A 22,557-nucleotide genomic window follows, 5' to 3' on the forward strand; every position below is an offset into this window, starting at 1 on the left:
TCCCAGTTCTGGGAACCATGTCTGTTGCAGACACCTCCTGGGCAATTTATCTCCAAATTTGTTTAGATATAGCTGGCAGTGATCTCACTCCCCCAGCCAGATGAAATGAGGACCACCTCCTCTCCACTGCCTGGACTAAGACCTCAGCAGCCTCATTTGAAAATCGGCTGGCATGCTGCCAGCCTTCCAGCTGCTCCATCTCTGCAGAGGTGCCAGAAGTTGGGCAGGTCATCTGCGCAGGCACGCAGGAAGCTGCTGCACCCTGAAATAACGTCTGGCCCGGGAAAAATAACTCCAACTGCGCACGAGCAAAATGGCTGCCTCTTTTACCACTGTGATTTTCGGCTCAGGCACACAAAGTCCGTTATGTAATGCCTGATTTAGGTCATAAATCGCAAGCGCAGGGCATTTCTGAACCTAAAACAACAACCCAACTCGGGAGCAGCAAAGCAGCTTTACAGATGGTTTAAAGCCGAGGTTCAACAAAAAACCTGCAACCTAAAGAATAGATGGTGGGTGGAGAAAGCACAGGAGATTTAGCAGCTGGCCAACAGCCATAATGTGCAAGGATTCTGCACCGCAGTCAAGTCCATCTACGGCCCAAGCACCCAAGGCCCCAACCCACTGCTGGCCAAGAACAGGGAGAGAATCATCAAGGACACCGAGGCAGTCAGGACCCACTGGAAAGAGCACTTCAAAGATCTCCTTAACCGAGATTCTGCCTTTGACTCGAGTGTCCTCGACTCCATCCCGCAGCATGCTACCCGCCACCATCTCAGCAAAGCCCCAGCTCTGCATGAGGTAGAAAAGACCATCCATCAGCTCAAGAACAACAAGGCAACGGGAGCGGATGGAATCCCCGCTAAGGCAATAAAGTATGGTGGAGAGGCACTATTGGCACGAATGCATGACCTCATCTCTCTCATTTGGAAGGAGGAGAGCATGCCGGGAGATCTCAGAGATGCCATAATCGTGACCATTTTTTAAAAAGGGGACAAGTCCGACTGCGGCAACTACAGAGGAATCTCCCTGTTATCAGCCACCGGGAAGGTCATCGCTAGAATCCACCTCAACCGTCTTCTCCCTGTGGCTGAGGAGCTCCTCCCAGAATCACAGTGCGGATTCCGTCCACTACGGGGCACAACGGATATGATCTTTACGGCGCGACAACTACAAGAGAAATGCAGGGAACAACACCAACCCTTGTACATGGCCTTCTTTGACCTTACAAAGGCCTTCGACACTGTTAACCGCGAGGGACTATCGAGCATCCTCCTCCGTTTCGGCTGCCCCCAAAAGTTTGTCACCATGCTCCGCCTGTTCCACGATGACATGCAAGCCGTGATCCTGACCAATGGATCCACCACAGACCCAATCCACGTCCGGACTGAGGTCAAGCAGGGCTGCGTCATCGCGCCAACCTTCTTCTCGATCTTCCTCGCTGCAATGCTCCAACTTACACTGGAGTGGAACCAAATTACAGAACCAGTGGGAACTTGTTCAACCTTCGTCGTCTCCAGGCCAGGTCCAAGACCATCCCATCCTCTGTCTTCGAGCTACAGTACGCGGACGACACTTACGTCTGCACACATTCAGAGACTGAACTCCAAGTCATAGTCAACATCTTCACTGAGGCATACGAAAGCATGGGCCTTACACTAAACATCCGTAAGACAAAGGTCTTCCACCAACCTGACCCCGTCACACAGCACTGCCCCCCAGTCATCAAGATCCACGGCGCGGCCCTGGGCAACGTGGACCACTTTCCTTACCTTAGGAGCCTATTATCAGCAAGGGCAGACATCGCCTCCAGTGCGCCAGCGAAGCCTTCTGCCACCTGAGGAAGAGAGTTTTCGAAAATCAGGCCTTCAAATCTGGCACCAAGCTCATGGTCTACAGGGCTGAGAGATACCCCCCTCCTGTACGGCTCAGAGACGTGATCCATATACAGTAGACACCTCAAATTGCTGAAGAAATACCACCAATGATGTCTCTGCAAGATCCTGCAAATCCCCTGGGAAGACAGACTCATCAACGTCAGTGTTCTCGATCAGGCCAACATCCCCAGAATCGAAGCACTGACCACACTCGACCAGCTTCGTTGGGTGGGCCACATTGTTCACATGCCTGACACAAGATTCCTAAAGCAAGTGCTCTACTTGGAACTGCTACACGGTAAGCGAGCCCCAGGTGGACAGAGGAAACGTTACAAGGACACCCTCAAAGCCGCCTTGATAAAATGCAACATCCCCACCAATACCTGGGAGTCCCTGACCAAAGACCGCCCTAAGTCGAGGAAGAGCATCCCGGAGGGTGCTGAGCACCTCGCGTCTCATCGCCAAGAGCATGCAGAAAACAAGCAGGCAGCGGAAAAAGTGTGCAGCAAACCAGACTCCCCACCCACCTTTCCTTCAACAATTGTCTGTCCCACCTATGACAGAGACTAATTCCCGTATTGGACTGCTCAGTCACCTAAGTGCTCACATCGATCTCGAGGGACTGCCTATGATGATGATTAATGCCCACGATCATGGATCCTAATTTTTTGCCAATTTTTCCAGTTGAGGACGCAAACTATTTTCAGGCGGTATCTTTACCACCCCGCTGCGCTTAGCGTCCCGAAATCAGGAAAGCTGAAAATCCAGCCCAAAGTATGTAGGCAAATGCAGTAGCTAAATTCTGCATAACAAGGCCCTACAAAAAACAAATGACCTGTTAATGTGGTTTGTTGGTGTTGGTTGAGGGAGGAATGTTGGCCAGAACACTCTGCTCTTTTACATCTACCTGAGCAGAAAAATGAGGCCTCAATTTAACATGCCAGAAATTCCGGCCTTGCCGGGTCTGTACGAAGTGCGCACGGACCCGACAAGACCTCGCAAAAGCCGGTTTTCGGGGCGAGATGCACATGCACTGAAAACCGGCTTTTCTGATCTGTCAAAATTTCTCTTGACAGATCCTCTGCATCCCCGGGAGAAGGACATCCGCGTGGGAGAGATTGGGCTATTTGCCCATCTCTTGCCCAGCGAATGTCCTTCAAACTTTTACAACTGGTAAAAGCAGGCGTATCGCTTACTGTTGCCAGCGTAAGAGTTTTAAAACATATAAAAATTAAATTTAATCATACATTTTTATGTTAAAACACATTAAAACACATTTAAAAAAATCCAAAAAATATATTGCTTTTCTAAAATATTTAATTACATTTAATTTCAATTAATTTTAAATATGTGAGGTGTTTTTTTATTTATTATGCTGTGTTTCTTGTTTTAGAAGGGTTTTCTCATTGATAGTAATGGGAGCTCGTACAAATGAAGATCCCATTTTTAACAATGAGAATACAGGTATAATGTCCCGAAAGCGGAAACCTCAAGATCGAGATCATTCCGTTTTTTGGGTTTTTCTGGATTTCGGAGGAGCAATCCGACATCCCGAATCCAAAAACCCCTGGGCCGAGTGTGGGTATTTCCGGATTTCAAAGAAGAAATCCGACGTCCCGAATCCGGAAAACCTTGGGCCGACTTTCGTGTATTTCTGGATTTCGGAGCCGAAAATTCAACGGCCCGAATCGGAAAACCTTGTGGACGATTTTCGGGTATTTCCAGATCTCGGAGACAATCCGACATCACGAATCCGGAAACCCTTGGGCCGACATTTGTGAATTTCTGAATTTCGGAGCATTATATCCAACGGTCTGATTCCGACAACCTCGAGGCCACGCCGGGCGACGTATTTTTTGGGATTCCTGCTTGGAAAAAGGTATGTACAGCTTTAAATTCCAGTTTTCAGGAAATATTTCCAGATTCCGGAAACGACTCTTGCAAATCTGCATAATGTCCAGTTTTCGGAGAATTACGGTTTTTAGAACTCTGGATTTTGGGCACTCTACCTGTCCTACTTAGTGATTGGTAGTCCAGGCCTACGTGACTCCAGCATTTCCATACATGCAGGCAAGTCATCTCCCCGTATGCTGCACATTGAATGAAGGCCTCCTACCGGAATCAAAGGCACCTCTGTGATCACCAGGTATTTTCGCAAAATGTTTTCGAGTCGGAGGCGTTCGTCCGAAGGAAGCTTCCGACCGGAATTTCCCCTCCAACGTCTCATGTGAAAGACAGCACTTCCAACAATGCAGCATTCACTCACTACAGTACTGAAATATCATCCTAGATTATGTGTTATTTTATATAAGATAGTCACTAATAAATGCAATAAGGATTTCAGGAGAAATGTCTTTACTCAAAGAGTCGTGACAATGTGGAACTCACGACTACATGGAGTGGTTGAGGCAAATAGCATTTAAGGGGAAGTACATGAGAGAGAAAGGAATACAAGAATATGTTGACAGGGTCAGATGAAGTAAATAGAGCAGGAGGAGGCTCATGTGGAGCATGAAGATCAGCAGAGACCGGTTGGGCCGAACGGTCTGTTTGTGTGCTGTAACTTCTATGTAACTCTGTGTAAGTTCATAGTGAATGTTATCCTGCAGGTCACAAAATTGGAGACTTTAGTGTTGGCCATTTTGGACAGGTCGGCAGTGCTGCCGTTACTTGCACTCGCTGCAGATATTTAGATGTGGCAGATCGTGACATTAATGAACCTGCTACGCTAATTTGATGCACAATCTCCCATTTTGGACAGTGCTGCTACATTTAACGTCCTCTCCTAATCTCGAACAGCTGACCATGCGTTAAGCAGCAGCAAAGACTCCGCAACAGTGCTATTTAAAGACATCATCAACAAGCAGCTGACTTGCTTTTTCATTTCCATTGGCTCTGCGTAAGTTTGTGCACTGTTTGAAGCTTTCTAGATTTGTTTAAAGTTGCTGAGATGACAGGGTGTTGCTGCAAGTGGAGAACACCTTGCTTCTTATTTAAAGGGTTTTGCTCACACTACTTGCTCCCAGTCATGGGGGCTCTACTAGCAGTCCCCCACGCACTCGAGTATGACATGGAGATGGAGTGGAGGCAGGGAAGAGGAGGACAAGGTGCTCGCAGAGGAAGGAGGAGGAGGGGCAGGAGGGCTCGCAGGACCTAGGTTCTTCAGGGAGCACCTCCTACCTTCACTTAAGCCAGGAGCAGTGTATTAGGATACTCGGCTTCACCAAAGAGGTGGTCACAGAACTCTGCCACCTCCTGCAACTAGACCTACAGCCTCAGAGCAGGGCGATGACGGCTCTCCCAGTGGCCCTCAAGGTCATCGTGGCCCTCAATTTTATTCGCCACTGGATCTTTCCAGTCTGGAACAGGTGACATAGCTAATATCTCCCAGTTCGCCAACCATCACTGCATCCGGGAGGTCCCAGAGACTGTACTCAGGAGAATGGACTTCATTGGCTTCTCTCTGAACGAAAAGAAGCGGGGAGAGCATGTATGTGGATTTACCATGATATCGGGCTTCCTCATGGTGAAGGGCACCATCGACTGTACACACGAGGTTTTGCGGGCCGTATACCAATTCTCAGATGTACCCCATCTGCAAAGGCTACCTCTCACTTAATGTGCAGTTGTTGTGCAACCACGCCCAGCGTATCATAATGGTGAATGCCCAGTCTCCTGGCAGCAGACATGATGCTTTCATCCAGTACCAGTCTGGTGTGCCAGCAATCTTCCAGCCACCACGTCAAACCTGAGGGTGGCTGCACAGCGACAAGGGCTATCTACACCTGGCTGATGACTCCTCTCCGCAAGCCAGCACTCATAGCCAGCACTCATATAATGAGAGTCATGCTGCCATGAGGAAAGTCGTCGAGCAGACCATCAGGGTGCTGAAGCAACAGTTCCACTGCCTTGACCGCACGGGAGGAAACCTCCAGTACTCACTGGAGTGGGTGTCCCATTTTGTGATGGTCTCCTGCATTCTCCATCATGAACACGCAGTCCTGCGACCACCTCGGGAGGAAGAGGAGAAGGAACGGGAAGGGAGGAGGCAGACAGCAGAACCCTGTACCAGACGGACTGTCCGTGAGCACCTCATCAAACTCCGGTTCCAGTGAGTGAAATCCAAGATCCCTGTTGCTCACCACTTCCCCACCTTACCACCTCTCTGCCAAAGAATATCACAGCATCCACCGGGGCACAAAGCTGAAATGAAAGCCACCACAAAACAAAAATTATAAACATAATTTATAAATTTATCAAATGCAAATCAAAACAACAAAGTCAACTAATCACCTGTGTGCATTCCCTTAGTGTCTGTGTTTCATCTACCTTTTCCTACTCCGGTGCTCCAGTGGCTGCAGCATGGCTGGTGGAAGGCTGCTGACTTTCAGTGGGGGAGACTGCAGATGGCCTTGCAGGATGTCCATGAGCAGCTCTGGGCCTACAAGGCCCTACTGTACACTGCGCCAGCTTGGCACAGGTGGCAGCAGTCTGGGCTGGCTAGATGACAGGCACCAGCAAGGCCACTGGTGGAGTAGCAGTGGTGGGAGTAGGAATGCTGTCATCCTGAAAGAGGACAACAGGTCAGCATTCCAGGCAATCTGTTAGGAGTCAGATTGCTAAACTGCTGTGAGACCCTGCAAGTCCCCTTCTACCCTCATAATGATGGCAGCAGTCTGAACTTCCAATGCAGCACTGAGACATTGGTTCACTTCCACCTGTGCTGCAATGGACCCTGCAACATCACCCATCACACCCAGTATTATCAATTCACTAAATATATTCAAAAGGGAGTTAGATGAAGTCCTTACTACTTGGGGGATCAAGGGGTATGGCGAGAAAGCAGGAAGGGGGTACTGAAGTTTCATGTTCAGCCATGAACTCATTGAATGGTGGTGCAGGCTAGAAGGGCTGAATGGCCTGCTCCTGCACCTATTTTCTATGTTTCTATGTTTCTATGATTGGGTCCACAAGGTCTCTCATGGAGTTGCCCATCATTTCCATCCTGGAAATCATGGGCTCCAAGCTCCGTGCAAAGCCCTGTGCAATGTTGAAGCCGGACTCCTCCACGCTCCTTGACATTGCCAAGAGGCTCTCTGGAAGGCTTGCCATTGCACCCAGCATTTCCATGTGTATGCCCATCACCCTTCTTCTGAAGGCGGCCCCATCGAGGTCCTGTGCAGCAGAACTTGTGTGCAAAAGCATCCTCCAGGGAGCTGGCACCCAAGCTATCCTTAATGCAGCCCATTCATGCCCGATGATTCACCATTTGCAGATCTCACCTCTATACTACCCTCTAACGTCCACGCAGTGCCATTTTCTGAGCTGGCGCTTTCGAGTGTTAAGATGCAGTGCCGATGTGGCTTCTCCTCCATCACTTTGGGGACTTGCTGGCCAGGTTGGAGTTCTTGGGTATCTGAAAGGAGAAAGGCACAATGGTCGGGTTGTGGTGAGAAGGGGGGATGCAAGATATCCATTCATACACCATCAGCAGTTTGTAAGTGAGAAGAGATTGTGAGATGAGGGGGAAGTGGAATGTGAGGATAAGGTATAAGCATACCGTCATCACCACTGATGCATTCCATTTCCCCGCTCACCACAGATTCTGTGACTGCCCCTACTTAAGGAAGGATATACGAGCTTTGGAGTGGGTACAGAGATGATTCACTAGGCTGATTCCGGAGATGAGGGGGTTATCTTATGATGATAGATTGAGTAGACTGGGTCTTTACTCGTTGGAGTTCAGAAGGATGAGGGGTGATCTTATAGAAACATTTAAAATAATGAAAGGGATCGACAAGATAGAGGCAGAGAGGTTGTTTCCACTGGTCGGGGAGACTAGAACTAGGGGACACAGCCTCAAAAACGGGGGAGCCAATTTAAAACCGAGTTGAGAAGAAATTTCTTCTCCCAGAGGGTTGTGAATCTGTGGAATTCTCTGCCCAAGGAAGCAGTTGAGGCTAGCTCATTGAATGTATTCAAATCACAGATAGATAGATTTTTAACCAATAAGGGAATTAAGGGTTACGGGGAGCGGGCGGGTAAGTGGAGTTGAGTCCACGGCCAGATCAGCCATGATCTTGTTGAATGGCGGAGCAGGTTTGAGGGGCTAGATGGCCTACTCCTGTTCCTAATTCTTATGTTCTTATGTTCTTATGTTCCAAATATGTCAAGAACTGCTTCCTCCAGCTCAGTCCGGTTCAGAGGTCTGGCTTCCCCTCTGCTGCTGCCCCTGGTGCTTTTGTGCCAGCCTTGCCTGCAAGAGAAAGGGAAGTGAATGTGGTGCAATGTGTTTGGTGATATGCCTATCATGGTTGAATAGCTGGCAGCGTGTGCAAGGTGTGAGATGTGGGTGTGAGTCTTGCAGCAGTGGTAAATGTGTGAGGGTGAAGTGAAGCGATGATTGTGAGGTATGACTCGTGATTGGTAGAGTTTGTTTGTAGGTGAATAATGGGGCTGTGGTGCATTGAGCAGTGTGTGAGGCTTGTGTTGCCGACGTTGGGACATGGCATTTGATGATGCATTCACTCACCTTGACCACTCGTGACGTGATTATACTTTTTGCGGCACTGGATTCAGGTCCTGGGGACAACACTCGTCACAGTGACGGCTTGAACGTTCTCCTCCCACAGCCTTCTGGTGCTCAGCCTGGAAGGCCACCTACCGCCCTGTGGGTAGAGGACCTGATGGTGTCTTTGTACCCCCAGGACCAAGGCCTCCAGTGCCGCATCGGATAATCTCCTTCCTCATTCCCTTGGCTGTTGGGCCATGGCTCTGTCCACAATGAGAATGACATTTTTCTGCAACAAAGCACCTGCCCTTTAACTAGTGCCAAGAGCCTCGGCCAAAATTTATGGGTCAGTGGTCTGCACCCGATATTGGTCCCCCTCTTCAGCACTAAGCCAATCAGCTGCGCATTTAATGCTGAGATCAGCACTGCAAACATTAAAATGAGCAGATGGCATGAATTTTGCACGCTGCCTGCATCACTTTGAACAGGTACAGGCATATCGCAGATCCCATACCCGTTTTCGGGCCTTATACAATTTCTAGGCCGCAGCCCCTTGACTCAGGGGTGAGAATGTTACTAACTGAGCCAAGCTAACACAGTATATATACACCAAAATTGGGCAAAATACAGTCCACCAATGAATTCTATCCAGCCCGTCAAGGCCTGGCTTCGATCTTTGAACGTCTGCTGCATTTGACCCCGCCCCACGTGACGCCATTGACACTGAGGCCGGGTTTGCGGGCAAAGCACAACTTAATCCATGCCATGGCTGCGGAGACTACCAAGGCAGACTCTGCTCAAGTGAGCGGCAACACTTTTTTGGTAAAATCATTTTTAAAGAAATCCTGCGTGAGCTCCTGTATAAAAACGATAAGTAATATCGATTGTATTGATTTTGAACCACAAGTTACAACGCACTTCCCAGTGGTTCCCAAGATGCCTATTGTCCAATTTTCCAAAGCAGAAGATTCCAATGCAGCGCTTCTGAGACAGTGGATGCTTGTTGGTAAAGCATCTGCAGCGAAGTTAGGCGTAACAAATGGCTACAGACTCATTCTGAGCAAAGGCCTGGACAGTGGACAGCCTGTCTACCACATTCACCTCCATGTATGTGGTGGGTGCCAAATGCTTTGGCCACCAGGTTAATTGCTACAAGAAGAATGTTTTTTGATCTTTGGAACGCTTAATGCAGTCTCTTAAATAAACCCAACATGTTGCGTGCAGAATAATGGTGCAGCAATCTCAAAACACCATTACTATTTTCTTTCAATGTATCAATTACTGTAAAGCTTATAAAATTAATACGGTTCATAAGGAAAAAAAAAAGCAGGGGAGTCAATATTACAACTAGCCTTAGAGACAGAAGGTGAAGATACGGAGACCAGTGGCTGAAGTGGACAGAAGGTGGCCGGGAGTCGCGGATTGGGCCATGGCACCCCCGGGGAGGGCCTTTTACTGACAGCAGAGCGGCACCTAAACCGGTGGAGAGCGGTGAGTGCGACAGCGGGGAGGGCGCAGGCCAATCCCCCCCGTCCCAGCCCAAGCCCAATCCCCAGTGATCCTTATAACCAGTTATTAACTACCACCTAACTAATGAAGGCAAAACTGATTAGTGTTTACTAATTAGCATTTTAATGATCTCAAATGTATTTATTTAACACTGATTGTTTATACTGGCATTATAATATCAATGGCTAGGACAAGTTTTGGCTGAACGTGTATCATGATCGTTAGCATGTGCTATTTTTATTAAGTGTGGAAATGACACGGAAGGTTCTTTATACAAAAAATGCCATAACAAATTTTAATGGTAGCTGTTGATAACATAATTCATATTATATGTGTAGCAATGTTCCCGCGCGGCCCATTTAATGGGAGAATTCAAATTTCCTCACATGCATGGTTTTTCCATTTAAAAATCGTTGAGCGGCCTGTGCAGGACATTGGTGGGCAGCCTTCAACAGCTCACCAAAACTTGTTAAGTGGCCCTCCAGTCCAAAAAATTGCCCACCTCTGATATGCACTGAATTAAGCTAAATTAGCTCAGAAAACTTAGAAAGTAATTCAGGAACAAAAGCATAACTGCAGCCTGGGACGGTTGGGAAAGACTCTACCAAAATTTTCTGGTATAGATGGCTTTTACAGCAAGTTTCTGAGTTGCTACTATTGTGTCTGTAAGCACTCTAGTAATGACTCCACGAGGCAAGGTATTGTACTTGAACTGTGGTGACCTTAGTCCATTTATTACAGCTCTTGAGTGAGAGTCGTCATAGGCAGTTCCTCGAAATCAAAGAAGACTTGCTTCCACTCCTAAAGTGAGTTCTTTGGTGGCTGAGCAGTCTAACACGAGAGCCACAGACCCTGTCACAGGTGGGACAGATAATCGTCAGGGGAAGGGGTGAGTGGCACTGATTTACCACACGCTCCTTCAGCTACCTGCGCCTGATCTCTTCACGCTCGCAGCGTTGAGATTCGAAGAGCTCAACGCCCTTCCGGATGCACTTTCTCCACCTCGGGCGGTCTTCAGCCAGGGTCTCCCAGGCATCAGTGGTGATGTCGCACTTCACCAGGGAGGCGTTGAGGGTGCCTTGTACCGTTTCCGCTGCCCACCTTTGGCTCATTTGCCATGAAGGAGCTCCATATATCGCAGTTGTTTAGGGAGTCTCGTGTCTGGCATGCGAACTAAGTGGCCTGCCCAACGAAGCTGATCGAGTGTGGTCAATGCTTCAATGCTGAGGATGTTAGACTGGGCGAGGATACTGATGTTAGTGCATCTGTCCTCCCAAGGGATTTGCAGGATCTTGCGGAGACATCGTTGGTGATATATTTCCAGCGACTTGATGTGTCTTCTTTAAGTCATCCATGTCTCTGACCCATATAGAAAGGCGGGAATTACTACAGCCCTGTAGACCATGAGCTTGGTGGTAGATTTGAGAGCTTGGTCTTTGAACACTCTTTTCCTCAGGCGGCCGAAGGCTGCACTGGCGCACTGGAGATGATGTTGAATCTTCGCATCAATGTCTGCCTTTGTTGACAAGAGGCTCCCGAGGTATGGAAAGTGGTCCACGTTGTCGAGAGCCGCGCCGTGGATCTTGATGACTGGGGGGCAGTGCTGTGCGGCGAGGACAGGCTGGTGGAGGACCTTTGTCTTACGGATGTTAAGCATAAGGCCCATGCTTTCATATGCCTCGGTGAATACATCGACTATATCCTGGAGTTCAGTCTCCGAATGTGCGCAGACGCAGGCATCGTCTGCATACTGCAGTTCAACGACAGAGGTTTGGGTGGTCTGAGACCTGGCCTGGAGGTGACATAGGTTAAACAGCTTCCCACTGGTTCTGTAGTTTAGTTCCACTCCGGTGGGGAGTTTGTTGACAGTGAGATGGAGCATGGCAGCGAGGAAGATTGAAAAGAGGTTGGAGCGATGACGCAACCCTGTTTGACCCCGGTTCGGACGTGGAATGGGTCTGTAATGGAACCGCTGGTAAGGATCACAGCCTGCATGTCGTCGTTGAGCAGGCGAAGGACGTTGACAAACTTTTGGGGGCACCCAAAACGGAGGAGAACGCTCCATAAGCCCTCACGGTCGACAGTGTCAAAGACCTTTGTAAGGTCGAAAAAGGCCATGTACAAGGGCTGGCGCTGCTTCCTGCATTTTTCCTGTAGTTGTCGTGCTGCAAAGATCATGTCCATTGTTCCCCATCGGGGACGAAATCCACACTGTGACTCCGGGAGGAGCTCCTTGGTCACAGGGAGAAGACGGTTGAGAAGAACTCTAGCGACAACCTTCCCATTGGTTGATAGTAGGGAGATTCCCCTGTAGTTGCCGCAGTCGGATTTGTTCCTCTTTTTAAAAATGGACACGATCACTGCATCTCTGAGATCCCCCGGCATGCTCTCCTCCCTCCAAATGAGAACGATGAGGTCATGTATCCGCACCAATAGCGCCTCTCCGCCATATTTTAGCGCTTCAGCAGGAATTCCATCCGCACCCGTAAGCTTGTTGTTCTTGAGATGTTTTATGGCTTTGCCTACTTCTTTCAGTGTTGGAGTTTCACTGAGGTGGTGGCGGGCTGCATGCTGCGGGATGGAGTTGAGAACACTCAAGTCAAAGGCAGAGTCTCGACTGAGGAGATCTTCAAAGTGCTCCTTCCAACGGGCCCTGACAGCCTCGGTGTCCTTGATGAGTGTTTCCCCATTCTTTGCCAGGAGTGGGTTGGGGCCTTGGGAGTTTGGACCATAGGTGGCCTTGACTGCAGTGAAGAATCCTCGTATGTTGTGGCTGTCGGCCAGTTGTTGTATCTCCTGTGCTTTCACCTGAGTGAGGGTACTGCATCTTGAGCTCCCTTTTATACTTGGTTACCAGTTGTGTACAGGTAACCCCTAGATCTCCACCAGTTGCACCCTCTGGTGTACAAGCATAGTGAATACAGTGTGAAGGTACATCCAGTAGTCTTATGTAACTGTACATTGAGTGTACAGGGAGTATACTTGTATTATACATACACAACATCACTCTCCCCTAAGTCTTGTGCCACTGGCCTTTGCATTGTGTGCTCTGGCCCTAGACTTGAGTGCCCAAAGCCCTTGCACCTTGTCTATGCTTTGGCTTGGCTCTCTCCCTGTTGACCCCCAAGTCCTTATTGCCACAACATTGGGAAATAGTCAGCAGTGGACGGTTTGAGGTTGCAGTGGGAGTTGAGTGGGTTCTGGGTGTGATCCATATGTGTCCATGGCTACATACATCCATTTCCCTGCCCCCCCGATACATAGACCATGAGTGTGGCTCACTCAACACCTGCATGTGCATACATGTACAGAAAGAAAGAACGAAAAAAAAAATAGGATTAATTACATCACGGTTTGGTTTCTGCAGTAGTGGAACAAGTGCATTTTATAGCTAAGGTATAGACCGTGGTATCACAGTCTTGCCCCTGGGTTGTGTAGGTGCAGGTGGGTGAGGACGCTAGTTCCAGAGTGACCGGACTGTGTCCAGGTTGTCTGATGGCGACGCTGCGCCCCCTGCTAGCTGGATGGGCTCGGATCGCTCACCTGGCTGAGTCTCAGGACCTTTGCCATTGCCTAGTGGTGGCCACAGGAGTGTGTGGCCTCCCTGTCCTCCTTTGAGAACTGCAGTGTCTCCCTGCTGCCCGTCAGCGACAGTGGGAGCCTGGTCATCCCAGGTCCCATTGGGAGAGCTGGAGGGTGCTAGCCTCTTGCTCCCGGTACTGGCCCTGGTGACCAGAGGGGTAGAGCCGATCAGGGGCAGGGTACCGGTAGTGGTGTCTTTGCCATCCGCTGATCGCTGGCACTGCAGCTGGTATGCTCCCTCTGTGTGTGGCCACGCTCCCTGGGGCATCACATTAGTCCCGGAGGCGCAGGCTACATGATCGAGTAGCCCACTGGACCTGGGTGCTTCCGACGGGAGGTTGCCCTTTGTTTTGTCGGTGTACATGTAGAACCCGGCATCGCACATCATTACTTCATTTACTGTCATAATACATTGGTTCCGACTGCAATTGCCTGACTTAACTTGGTTAATTACATTTACATACTTGCATTTGTCAATTACATCTCTTAAATGTGTATCACCGGCATCGCTGTATAAAGAGTGGAACTGTCCCTTTAATTGTGATGGGTTGCCGGTCTCTTTTAAAAATGCCATGCAATCTTTACCCCAATTCGGTTCGCTGCTCGGCATCACATGTTGCTTCATCAACGCTGCCCCTTGAGATCTGGCCACCGCCATCTTTACTTCATGCGCTTCACCTCGTGGTGCGGGCACCATCTTCTTTCTCTTCACAAGGTAGGCTGCGATGATCCTTTTTTTCCCCAGGTTCTGCCATGGAAGCAGGGAAGTTGCCTTCTGCGCTGATTTTCTTCCTCCAGAGTCCTGCCACTGGAGCCTGGAAGTTGAGGTCGGGTCGTTTCGGCTGGATCATTTTGCCGTTGGGTTGAGCGGTCTGTGTCGTCTCCATGCATTCGAGTTGAGCAGCTGGTTTCTCAGGTATTGTGCTGGATTCAAATTCGGGGCCGCGTAGGACGTCGATTGCTGGAGGCTGGAGATTTTCCCAGCTCCAACAGATCTTTTCCATCCATCTTCTTCCTAGCAGCGTTGGACCATCACCAGCAACGATCCACAAAGGTAACTTGTGCATTGTGCCATCATGGGGCATCTGGACATCCACATTACCAAAGACTGGGATGGTGTCGTTTGTGTAGGCGAGCAGCTTCACTTGGATCGGGATCATTTTAGGTTGTTCGATTGGATTGTCCCAAACTTTCTCAAAGGCCGCCTGATTCATCCGTGATTGGCTCGCCCCTGTGTCTACCTCCATCGTGACTGGAACATCGTTGATTTCGACTTCCATTTTCAATGGGGAACTCTCGGTGGTACAGATAAACACTCCGTACACCACATCGTGGGGCTGAGCTGCCTCATGGACTCTCTCTTCATCGTCATTGGAGTCCAGATGACCGGCCAACTCTTCATCGACTCGGTGAGTATAATTTCTCTTGCACATTCGCTGGAGGTGGCCCTTTGTGTTACAGCCTTTGCAAGTATAGTCTTAGTAGCAGCACTAGTAGGCCCTGTGATTTCCTCCACAGCGCCAGCATGGGGTTGGCCCCATGTGGCAGACTCAGGGTTGTGGGACTTAGGGTTCTGTTCTCTCTACCCTGAGAGAGACTGCTAGCAGCAGCCTTGCCTCGAAAAGGCGTCAGAGAGCAGCCTGTGGAGAAGGCCCTTGTGGCCGATTCCAATAACGAAGCTGTCCCGCAGCGCTTCGGTGAGGTGGTCGCCAAAATCATACGGTGCAGCCAATCGTCTGAGGTCTGCAGCATATTTTGCGATTTCTTGGCCAGAACCGGTGTCTGGCTGTGAGGATGCTCTCTTTAGATTTGAGCTGTTCCTGTATCATCGTTACGAGCTCCGCATATGCTTTGGTTGTTGTCTTCTCTGGGGCTAGCAAGTCCCTGACGAGGCCATAGATGCTGGGCCCACAATTGCTGAGCAGGATGGCGCTGCGATTATCAGCTAGCGAGGTTGGATTGTCTCCCGCCAGGTCATTCGCAATGAAAAAATGTTCGAGCCTTTCCTCAAAGGCCTCCCAATCTTCCCCATCGGCGAATTGTTGAAATATGCCAAGGTTAGCCATTTTCGCATGGAAATTCATAACCTTGTCGCCAGTTTTTGTGTCTGTAAGCACTCTAGTAATGACTCCACGAGGCAAGGTATTGTAGAACTGTGGTGACCTTAGTCCATTTATTACAGCTCCTGAGTGGGGTACAGCATGGTGAGCTCCCTATTATACCTGGTTACCTGTTGTGTACAGGTGACCCCAAGGTCTCCACCAGTTGCACCCTCTGGTGGTACAAGTATAGTGTATGCAGTGTGAAGGTACATCCAGTAATCTTATGTAATTGTACATTGGGTGCACAGGGAGTATACTTGTATTATACATACACAACAGTTACTATGCAAATGTTGTACTGTTTCTCTTGCATCCGTGTTATTTCTGTATTAACTCGGAATCTTATTATAAAAACTGACAATTGGTCACTAGACTAATTATGGCATGGAATTGATAGAAATCTGGGAACAAGAGGGATATTTTCCCGATTAGGTGCTCCTGGTGAGGAACGGCTGGTCATGAAATTTCGGAGCGTGGCCTTGGCAGTTGAAAGTACGGCAAAGGGAGTGGGGGTATACACAGTAGGACAGAGGCAGAGGAATCCAGAGTTCCGAAGGGGTTTGTAGGACTAGTGGAGGTTACAAGATTGGGATGAGCAAGGCTATGAAGGAACTTAAACACAAAGAGGAGAATTTTAAATTGGGGACATTGGGGAATGGGAAGCCAACGTAGGTCAGCAAGGATAGGGGTAATGGGCATGTGGGTCTTGGTGCAGGGCTCCTCACCAGATCAGGGAACCAGCTGTTACATCTCGCGCTTTCCTCTTGGTTCTCCCCTGTCTTCCCTCAAATACTAATTATTGGTCTCCACAGTGCAAATAACAATTTTAAAGAGAGCCACAAATGCAAACAGTTTAAGGAAAATACCTATTTCCAGAAGGAAATGTTTGCAGCAGATTTCTTGCCAATTTTCTGAGTTGAGACGCTAAGAAATATCTCAAAAGGAAAATGTCATCATTACCAAATGCACTCATTGTAAATTAGCTTGGAATCAATATAGGTAAATGCTATTGGATCTCTTTTTTTCTGGCTAGTTTTAACCCCTCTCATCTCCTTAAGGCATTGACTCCTTGCTGTTGTATGGCTCCACGTATACATGTTGCTACTAATGGCTTAGCTGATCATGTCTTAATCATTTGAGCCATCAGGAGAATTATTATTGCATTGTTTTGGTATAAAACAAATTGGAGAGGAGATGGGGAGGAGCACAGGCACGATGGGCCGAATGGCCTCCTTCTGTGCTGTATGATCTATGAAAAGGATACTCAATCATCTACCAGTTACGTTAAGGTTAGGGAAAATATTTAATTGGGGAGGAAGTACTTAGCTGGGATTTCTCTATGGCATCATAATTGTAGCTAATTTAAATATTTTAGAATCTGAGGGAATGTGTTGGCTTGAATCCACCTGGTGGATATGCAATCCTCAGAAAGAAAATAATGCGCTTTTACTGTTGTAAGTCTATTCAGGAAATCCTGGACAACTGAACCATAAGAAATGCATTTGTTGCCATTCATGTTTGGCAACAGGACTTACTGCTTCAGGCTTTCATTGTCTTGGAACAGTAAAACTACATCCTGGATCAAAGGTTGGTAAGATAAATACTGTGAGGCATTACATATTCTCATGTTACTATAAATGGCACACCTCTAATGGATGACTGGCATAAAGTAATGGTGATCATGTTTGTGAACTATTTCTTGCAAAGTTAAGCAGGAGCATTGGAGAAAGATAAATGATGTGTATGAAGGATGAAGGGAATTAAAGAAATGTGTGGGTTCATTAAACACTGAAGAATAGAGAGGCATTCCTGCACCCAAATCAAATATATGAGAAGGTTAAAGGGATACAGGGTGGCAGACGGTTGGGCCAGGCCATCCTAATTTGCCCCCGGGCCGGGTTTCCACACTGCCTGTGTTCCCGCTCCGTCGACCCCACACCAACCGGCGGCAACCCACTTTCCGATCTCCGCGGCAAATTGCCCTGCGGGAGTGCCGCCGTCGCCGGTCGGTGCCACTGACAGCATTCCCCTGCGGGAAGCTGTGTGTGCCTGGGAGGTGCGTCCGCCCTTAAAGGGGAGTAATTAGACTAATTTTAAATAAATGGATTGTGCCTTGGTTAAAATAACATGGAACATGGTTTGAGCAGACCCTTAGGGAGATACAATAATGGAATAAGTTTCTGCCCCTCCATTTTTTCTTTCACTGGCATCCTCCAGACATCTTGGGACCAAAATTACTCAATCCGTTCATTCGCAGTAACTGCGGGAATTGTGTCCTCTTAGCGACCTGCGCTCTTCACCTTGATGGAGTATCTAGTGACAAGTAACTAAAATAAACCAGGCCACACCAGTTTAGGCTCCTGCAGTGGGTGGGGGGAGGTGCGGGGGGGCGGGGGCGGGGGGAGAGGGAAGGAGGTGGAGGGAGAGGAGGGTGCAGAGCTGAACTGCAGTGTGGTGATCAAGCCAGTGGACCCAGGTTAAAAGTTTAAAAACTTTAGCTAATCAGTCCTCATAGAAGATGGTCAATTAAAAAAAATGCGTTGAAATTTTGACCCTAACCTGGAAACCCCACATGCCCCACTCCTGCTGTTCTACTAGCTTGGATGCTGGTATCTTGTCAGCCTCCTACTTGCTCCAGGGAAAGGAAATGGAAACAGCAAGAATTCTAGAAGGTGACACCATCCTGACATCAGGCCTTCGATAGGGCAAACCAAATTTCCGCCAGCCTCTGCTCCTAGTGGGAATTACCATATGTTGCTTTTCAGAATGGAGAACTGCCTTTTCTGGCCCCTCTTACATTGGAATTTCAAAGTCATTAAATTAAAAATAGTAGTACATTTTTGACACAGTTGACATCAGGGGATAGAAATTGCCCTCCGCCCAAATCGGGGCGCACCTACCTATCGGAGAAATTCAGCACTTTGTTTCTTTTTTCTCCGTGGTGCAGTGTTCTGGTCGAGTGCGGGGTGGAAGTGACCTCGCAGCGGGTCTGCTGCCCCGATCAGCATCGCCTCACGCGTCACGACGCCTCTCCCCTTCAGTTAAAGGGGAGAGTCGCTGCGAAATCTGCAGATATTTCAGTTAGGTCTACTGGGCCACCAGGGAGGGTTTTGGCTGGGCCAGTAGCCTGCCAGGCTGTCTGTTGGCAGTCCAGCCGAACCCGGGGGCATAATTGTTGGGCCGACCTGGTAGTCGGCCGACAAAAAAAATAACGTGACAATGGCGGCAGTGCATCCTTCCCTTTAAGGGCATCTATGCCACCATTTCACACAGAGTGCACTGATAGCAAAAGCTGTCGGGGGCACTGGCCAACAGCGGGGCGTCTCGCACGGGGCAATTTCGGGTAAGGGGCAATTTTGCAAGGGGGTTCCCGCCAGTCAGAATGGGGTCGGCACGTGTACACTGCGGCGGGAAAATGGGCAGAACGGTCCCGGTCACTGCTCTGCTCCTGAGGAATGGCAATTTGAAAAATGTGGTCCCTCCACGAAGAGTCGGCGGCCATTCCGCGCCACCCCGTGGCTGCCTCTTTCCGGCGGCCAGAGGCCTTATTGGGAGGGACAATTTTGGCCCCCAGTTCTCCATAATGTGGTCATAAAGGGAACGGACATAAGCAGAGTGGTTTATTTGGGAATTTGGAAAGAGTGGGAATTCGGAGAAGAGGGGGAAGGAGTTGCAGCTTTTTGTCCACACTATTTTTGTTACAACAGAGGCAAAAATCGAAAGTGTGACATCAGAGTGACGTCAGCTCAAGGGAAAAAGCTGATTGGTGAGTAGTCGGTGAGTGTTTTTGTCTTCTAGTTTTAAGCTTATTTCATAGTCAGATAGTTCAGAATTTAGTCCATAGTCAAATAACCAGAGGCATGGCAGGGCAGCTCAGTCCCGCAAAATGCACATCCTGTGCCATGTGGGAAGTCCTGGATGCCACACCTAGCTTGGACAACCACATGTGTAAGAAGTGTTACCAACTACAGCAACTTGAGCTCCGGGTTTCAGAGCTTGAGCGGCAGCTGGAGTCACTGCACTGCATCCGCGAGGCTGAGAACTTCATGGATAGCACGTTTCTAGAGGTGGCCACCCCACAGCTTAAGGTTGTGCAGGCAGAGAGGGAATGGTTGACTGCCAGAGAGAAGAGGAGGACCAGGCAGGTAGTTCAGGAGTCCTCTGAGTGCATCTCGTTCTCCAAACAGTATTCTGTTCTGAGTATTGGTGGGGGTGATGGTTCCTCTGGGGAGTGCAGCCAGAGCCAAGTCAACGGCACCACGGGTGGCTCAGCTGCACGGGGGGGGAGAAAGAAAAGCGGAAGAGCAATAGTGGTAGGGGATTCGATAGTTAGGAGAGCAGACAGGTGTTTCTGCAGCCGCAGACGTGACTCCAGGATGGTATGTTGCCTCCCTGGTGCCAGGGTCAAGGGTCAAGTTGTCCAGGTCTTGCTGTATGCAGGCATGGACTGCTTCATTATCTGAGGAGTTGCGAATGAAACTGAACACTGTGCAGTCACCAGCAACCATCCCCACTTCTGAACTTATGATGGAAGGAAGGTCAATGATGAAGCAACTGAAGATGGTTGGGCCTAGGACACTGCCCTGAGGAACTCCTGCAGCGATGTCCTGGGGCTGTGATGATTGACTTCCAACCACCACAACCATCTTCCTTTGTGCTAGGTATGACTCCAGCCAAGGAAACTTTTACCCCTGATTCCCATTGACTTCAATTTTCCTAGGACTTCTTGATGCCACACTCGGTCAAATGCTGCCTTGATGTCAAGAGCAGTCACTCTCACCTCACCTCACCAATTCACCTCTTTTGTCCATTTTTGGACCAAGGCTGTAATGAGGTCTGGAGCTGAGTGGTCCTGGTGGAACCCAAACTGGGTATCAGTGAGCAGATTATTGGTGAGTAAGTGCCGCTTGATAACACTGTTGACGATACCTTCCATCACTTTGCTGATGATTGAGAGTAGACTGATGGGGTAGTAATTGGCCGGATTGGATTTGTCCTGCTTTTTGTGGAGAGGACATATCTGGACATTTTTACACATTGTTGGATAGATGCCAGTGTTGTAGCTGTACTGGAACAGCTTGGCTAGAGGTACGGCTAGTTGTGGAGCACAAATCTTCAGCACAACAGCCGGGATGCTGTTGGGGCCTGATAGATCCTTACTATATAGTATAAATGCACACGAGGCCCATGCTTGAGAGAAGGTCAGTCTGTGACCTGTCCTTTATTCCTTAGCACTCCAAGTGATGAAGGTGGGTGGAGCTTCCCCTTTTGTACCTGAAGGCCCAGGTTAGGAATGTCTCCCACCTGGTAGTCATTGTTCTCACAGTGTACAACTTAGGTCAGATTATACATGGGTTACAATGGTGGTTGAATACATGACATCACCTCCCCCCCAAAGTCTTATTGGGATCACAGGTTGAGTTTCTTTGGTGGTTTACGCTCTCTTGTAGAGCGCCTGAGTTGGGGCTCCGGTTGTTGGGCGCTAGTCTGAGTGTCTGCTGTTTGCGGTGCCTCAGGCCTATCCAGACTGCCCACAGTGATTGGGCTCTCCTCTCTTTGGTTCCGGTGTTCGGTCACCTGTGGTGGAGTGAACTCTACATCGTGTTCTTCCTCTGCTTCTTCTATGGGGTTGCTGAACCTCCTTTTTGTTTGATCCACGTGTTTGCGGCAGATTTGTCCATTGGTAAGTTTAACTACCAGAATCCTATTTCCCTCTTTGGCAATCACAGTGCCTGTGAGCCATTTGGGCCCTGCAGCGTAGTTGAGGACAAAAACAGGATCATTTACATCAATACATCGTGCTCTTGCATTCCTGTCATGATAGTCATATTGTGGCTGGCGCCTGCTCTCGACAGTTTCTTTCATGGTGGGGTGTATAAGGGATAACCGGGTTTTGAGCGTCCTTTTTTATTAGCAGCTCTGCAGGTGGAACCCCTGTGAGCGAGTGTGGTCGGGATCTATAGGCCAACAGGAGGCGTGATAAGCGTCTTTGTAGGGAACCCCCTTGGATTCTGAGCATCCCCTGTTTGATTACCTGCACTGCTCGTTCTGCCTGGCCGTTTGACATGGTTAATTCCATTGCCTGCCATGAAGTCCTGGAATTCAGTGCTTGTGAAGCACGGGCCATTGTCGCTGACCAAGATGTCCGGCAGACCGTGGGCGGCGAACATTGCCCGTGGCAGAGGATGTGCTTGAATTTAAAATGTCACACTCGATCCATTTGGAGTAGGCGTCTACTACAACCAAAAACATTTTTCCCATGAAAGGACCTTGTAGTCCACATGGATGCGTGACCAAGGCTTGGCGGGCCATGGCCAGGGGCTAAGGGGGGCTTCCCTGGGCGCATTGCCCAGCTGAGCACACGTGTTGCACCTGCGAACACAAAGTTCCAGATCACCAAACGTATGACCTGGCAATTGCCTTTATCATGACAATGCCCGGGTGCTCATTGTGGATGAACACCTCTCTGCCCATCTGGGGCATGACGACGCGGTTTCCCCACAGTAGGCAATCGGCCTGAATCGAGAGTTCATCCCTGCGCCTGTGAAATGGTTTAAATTCCTCAGGGCATGCCCTGTACGTGGCTGCCCAGTCCCCATTCAGGACACATTTCTTGACTAGAGACAATAGCAGGTCTCTATTTGTCCAGACTTTAATTGGACGGGCTGTCACGGGTGAGCCTTCGCTTCCGAAAGCTTCAACAGCCATGACCATCTCTGCAGCATGCTCGGTAGCCCCTTCAGTGGTGGCTAGTGGGAGCCTGCTGAGTGCATCGGCGCAGTTTTTGGTGCCCGGTCTGTGCCGAATTGTATAGTCATAGGCGGCTAACGTGAGTGCCCATTTCTATATGGGCCGAAGCGTTTACATTTAAGGCCTTGTTGTTGGCCAAAAGGGACGTTAGGGGTTTGTGATCTGTCTCCAGCTCAAATTTCCTGCCAAACAGGTACTGGTGCATTTTCCTTACAGCATATACACA

At 49.1% G+C, this 22,557-nt stretch overlaps 1 protein-coding gene and 1 pseudogene across 5 annotated transcripts in view; both read left to right on the forward strand.

Moving 5' to 3' along the window:
• Window positions 1–22,557, forward strand: part of LOC139265471 (uncharacterized) — a 359,824-nt gene that overhangs the window by 186,803 nt on the left and 150,464 nt on the right. The window contains exon 10 of one of the 5 annotated variants that reach the window (XM_070882509.1): window positions 17,041–17,106. The exons of the other annotated variants lie outside the window; for them this stretch is intronic. Within the exon in view, the coding sequence (XP_070738610.1) occupies window positions 17,041–17,067 (27 nt within the window). The 3' untranslated portion in view covers window positions 17,068–17,106. Of the gene's footprint in view, window positions 1–17,040; window positions 17,107–22,557 lie in introns of those variants that run through there. 5 annotated transcript variants of the gene reach the window in all.
• LOC139229976 (adenosine 5'-monophosphoramidase HINT1 pseudogene) lies at window positions 9,154–9,534 on the forward strand (annotated as a pseudogene).

The sequence above is a fragment of the Pristiophorus japonicus genome, chromosome 1, assembly GCF_044704955.1.
Source record: "Pristiophorus japonicus isolate sPriJap1 chromosome 1, sPriJap1.hap1, whole genome shotgun sequence".
Classification (NCBI taxonomy): Eukaryota; Metazoa; Chordata; class Chondrichthyes; family Pristiophoridae; genus Pristiophorus; species Pristiophorus japonicus.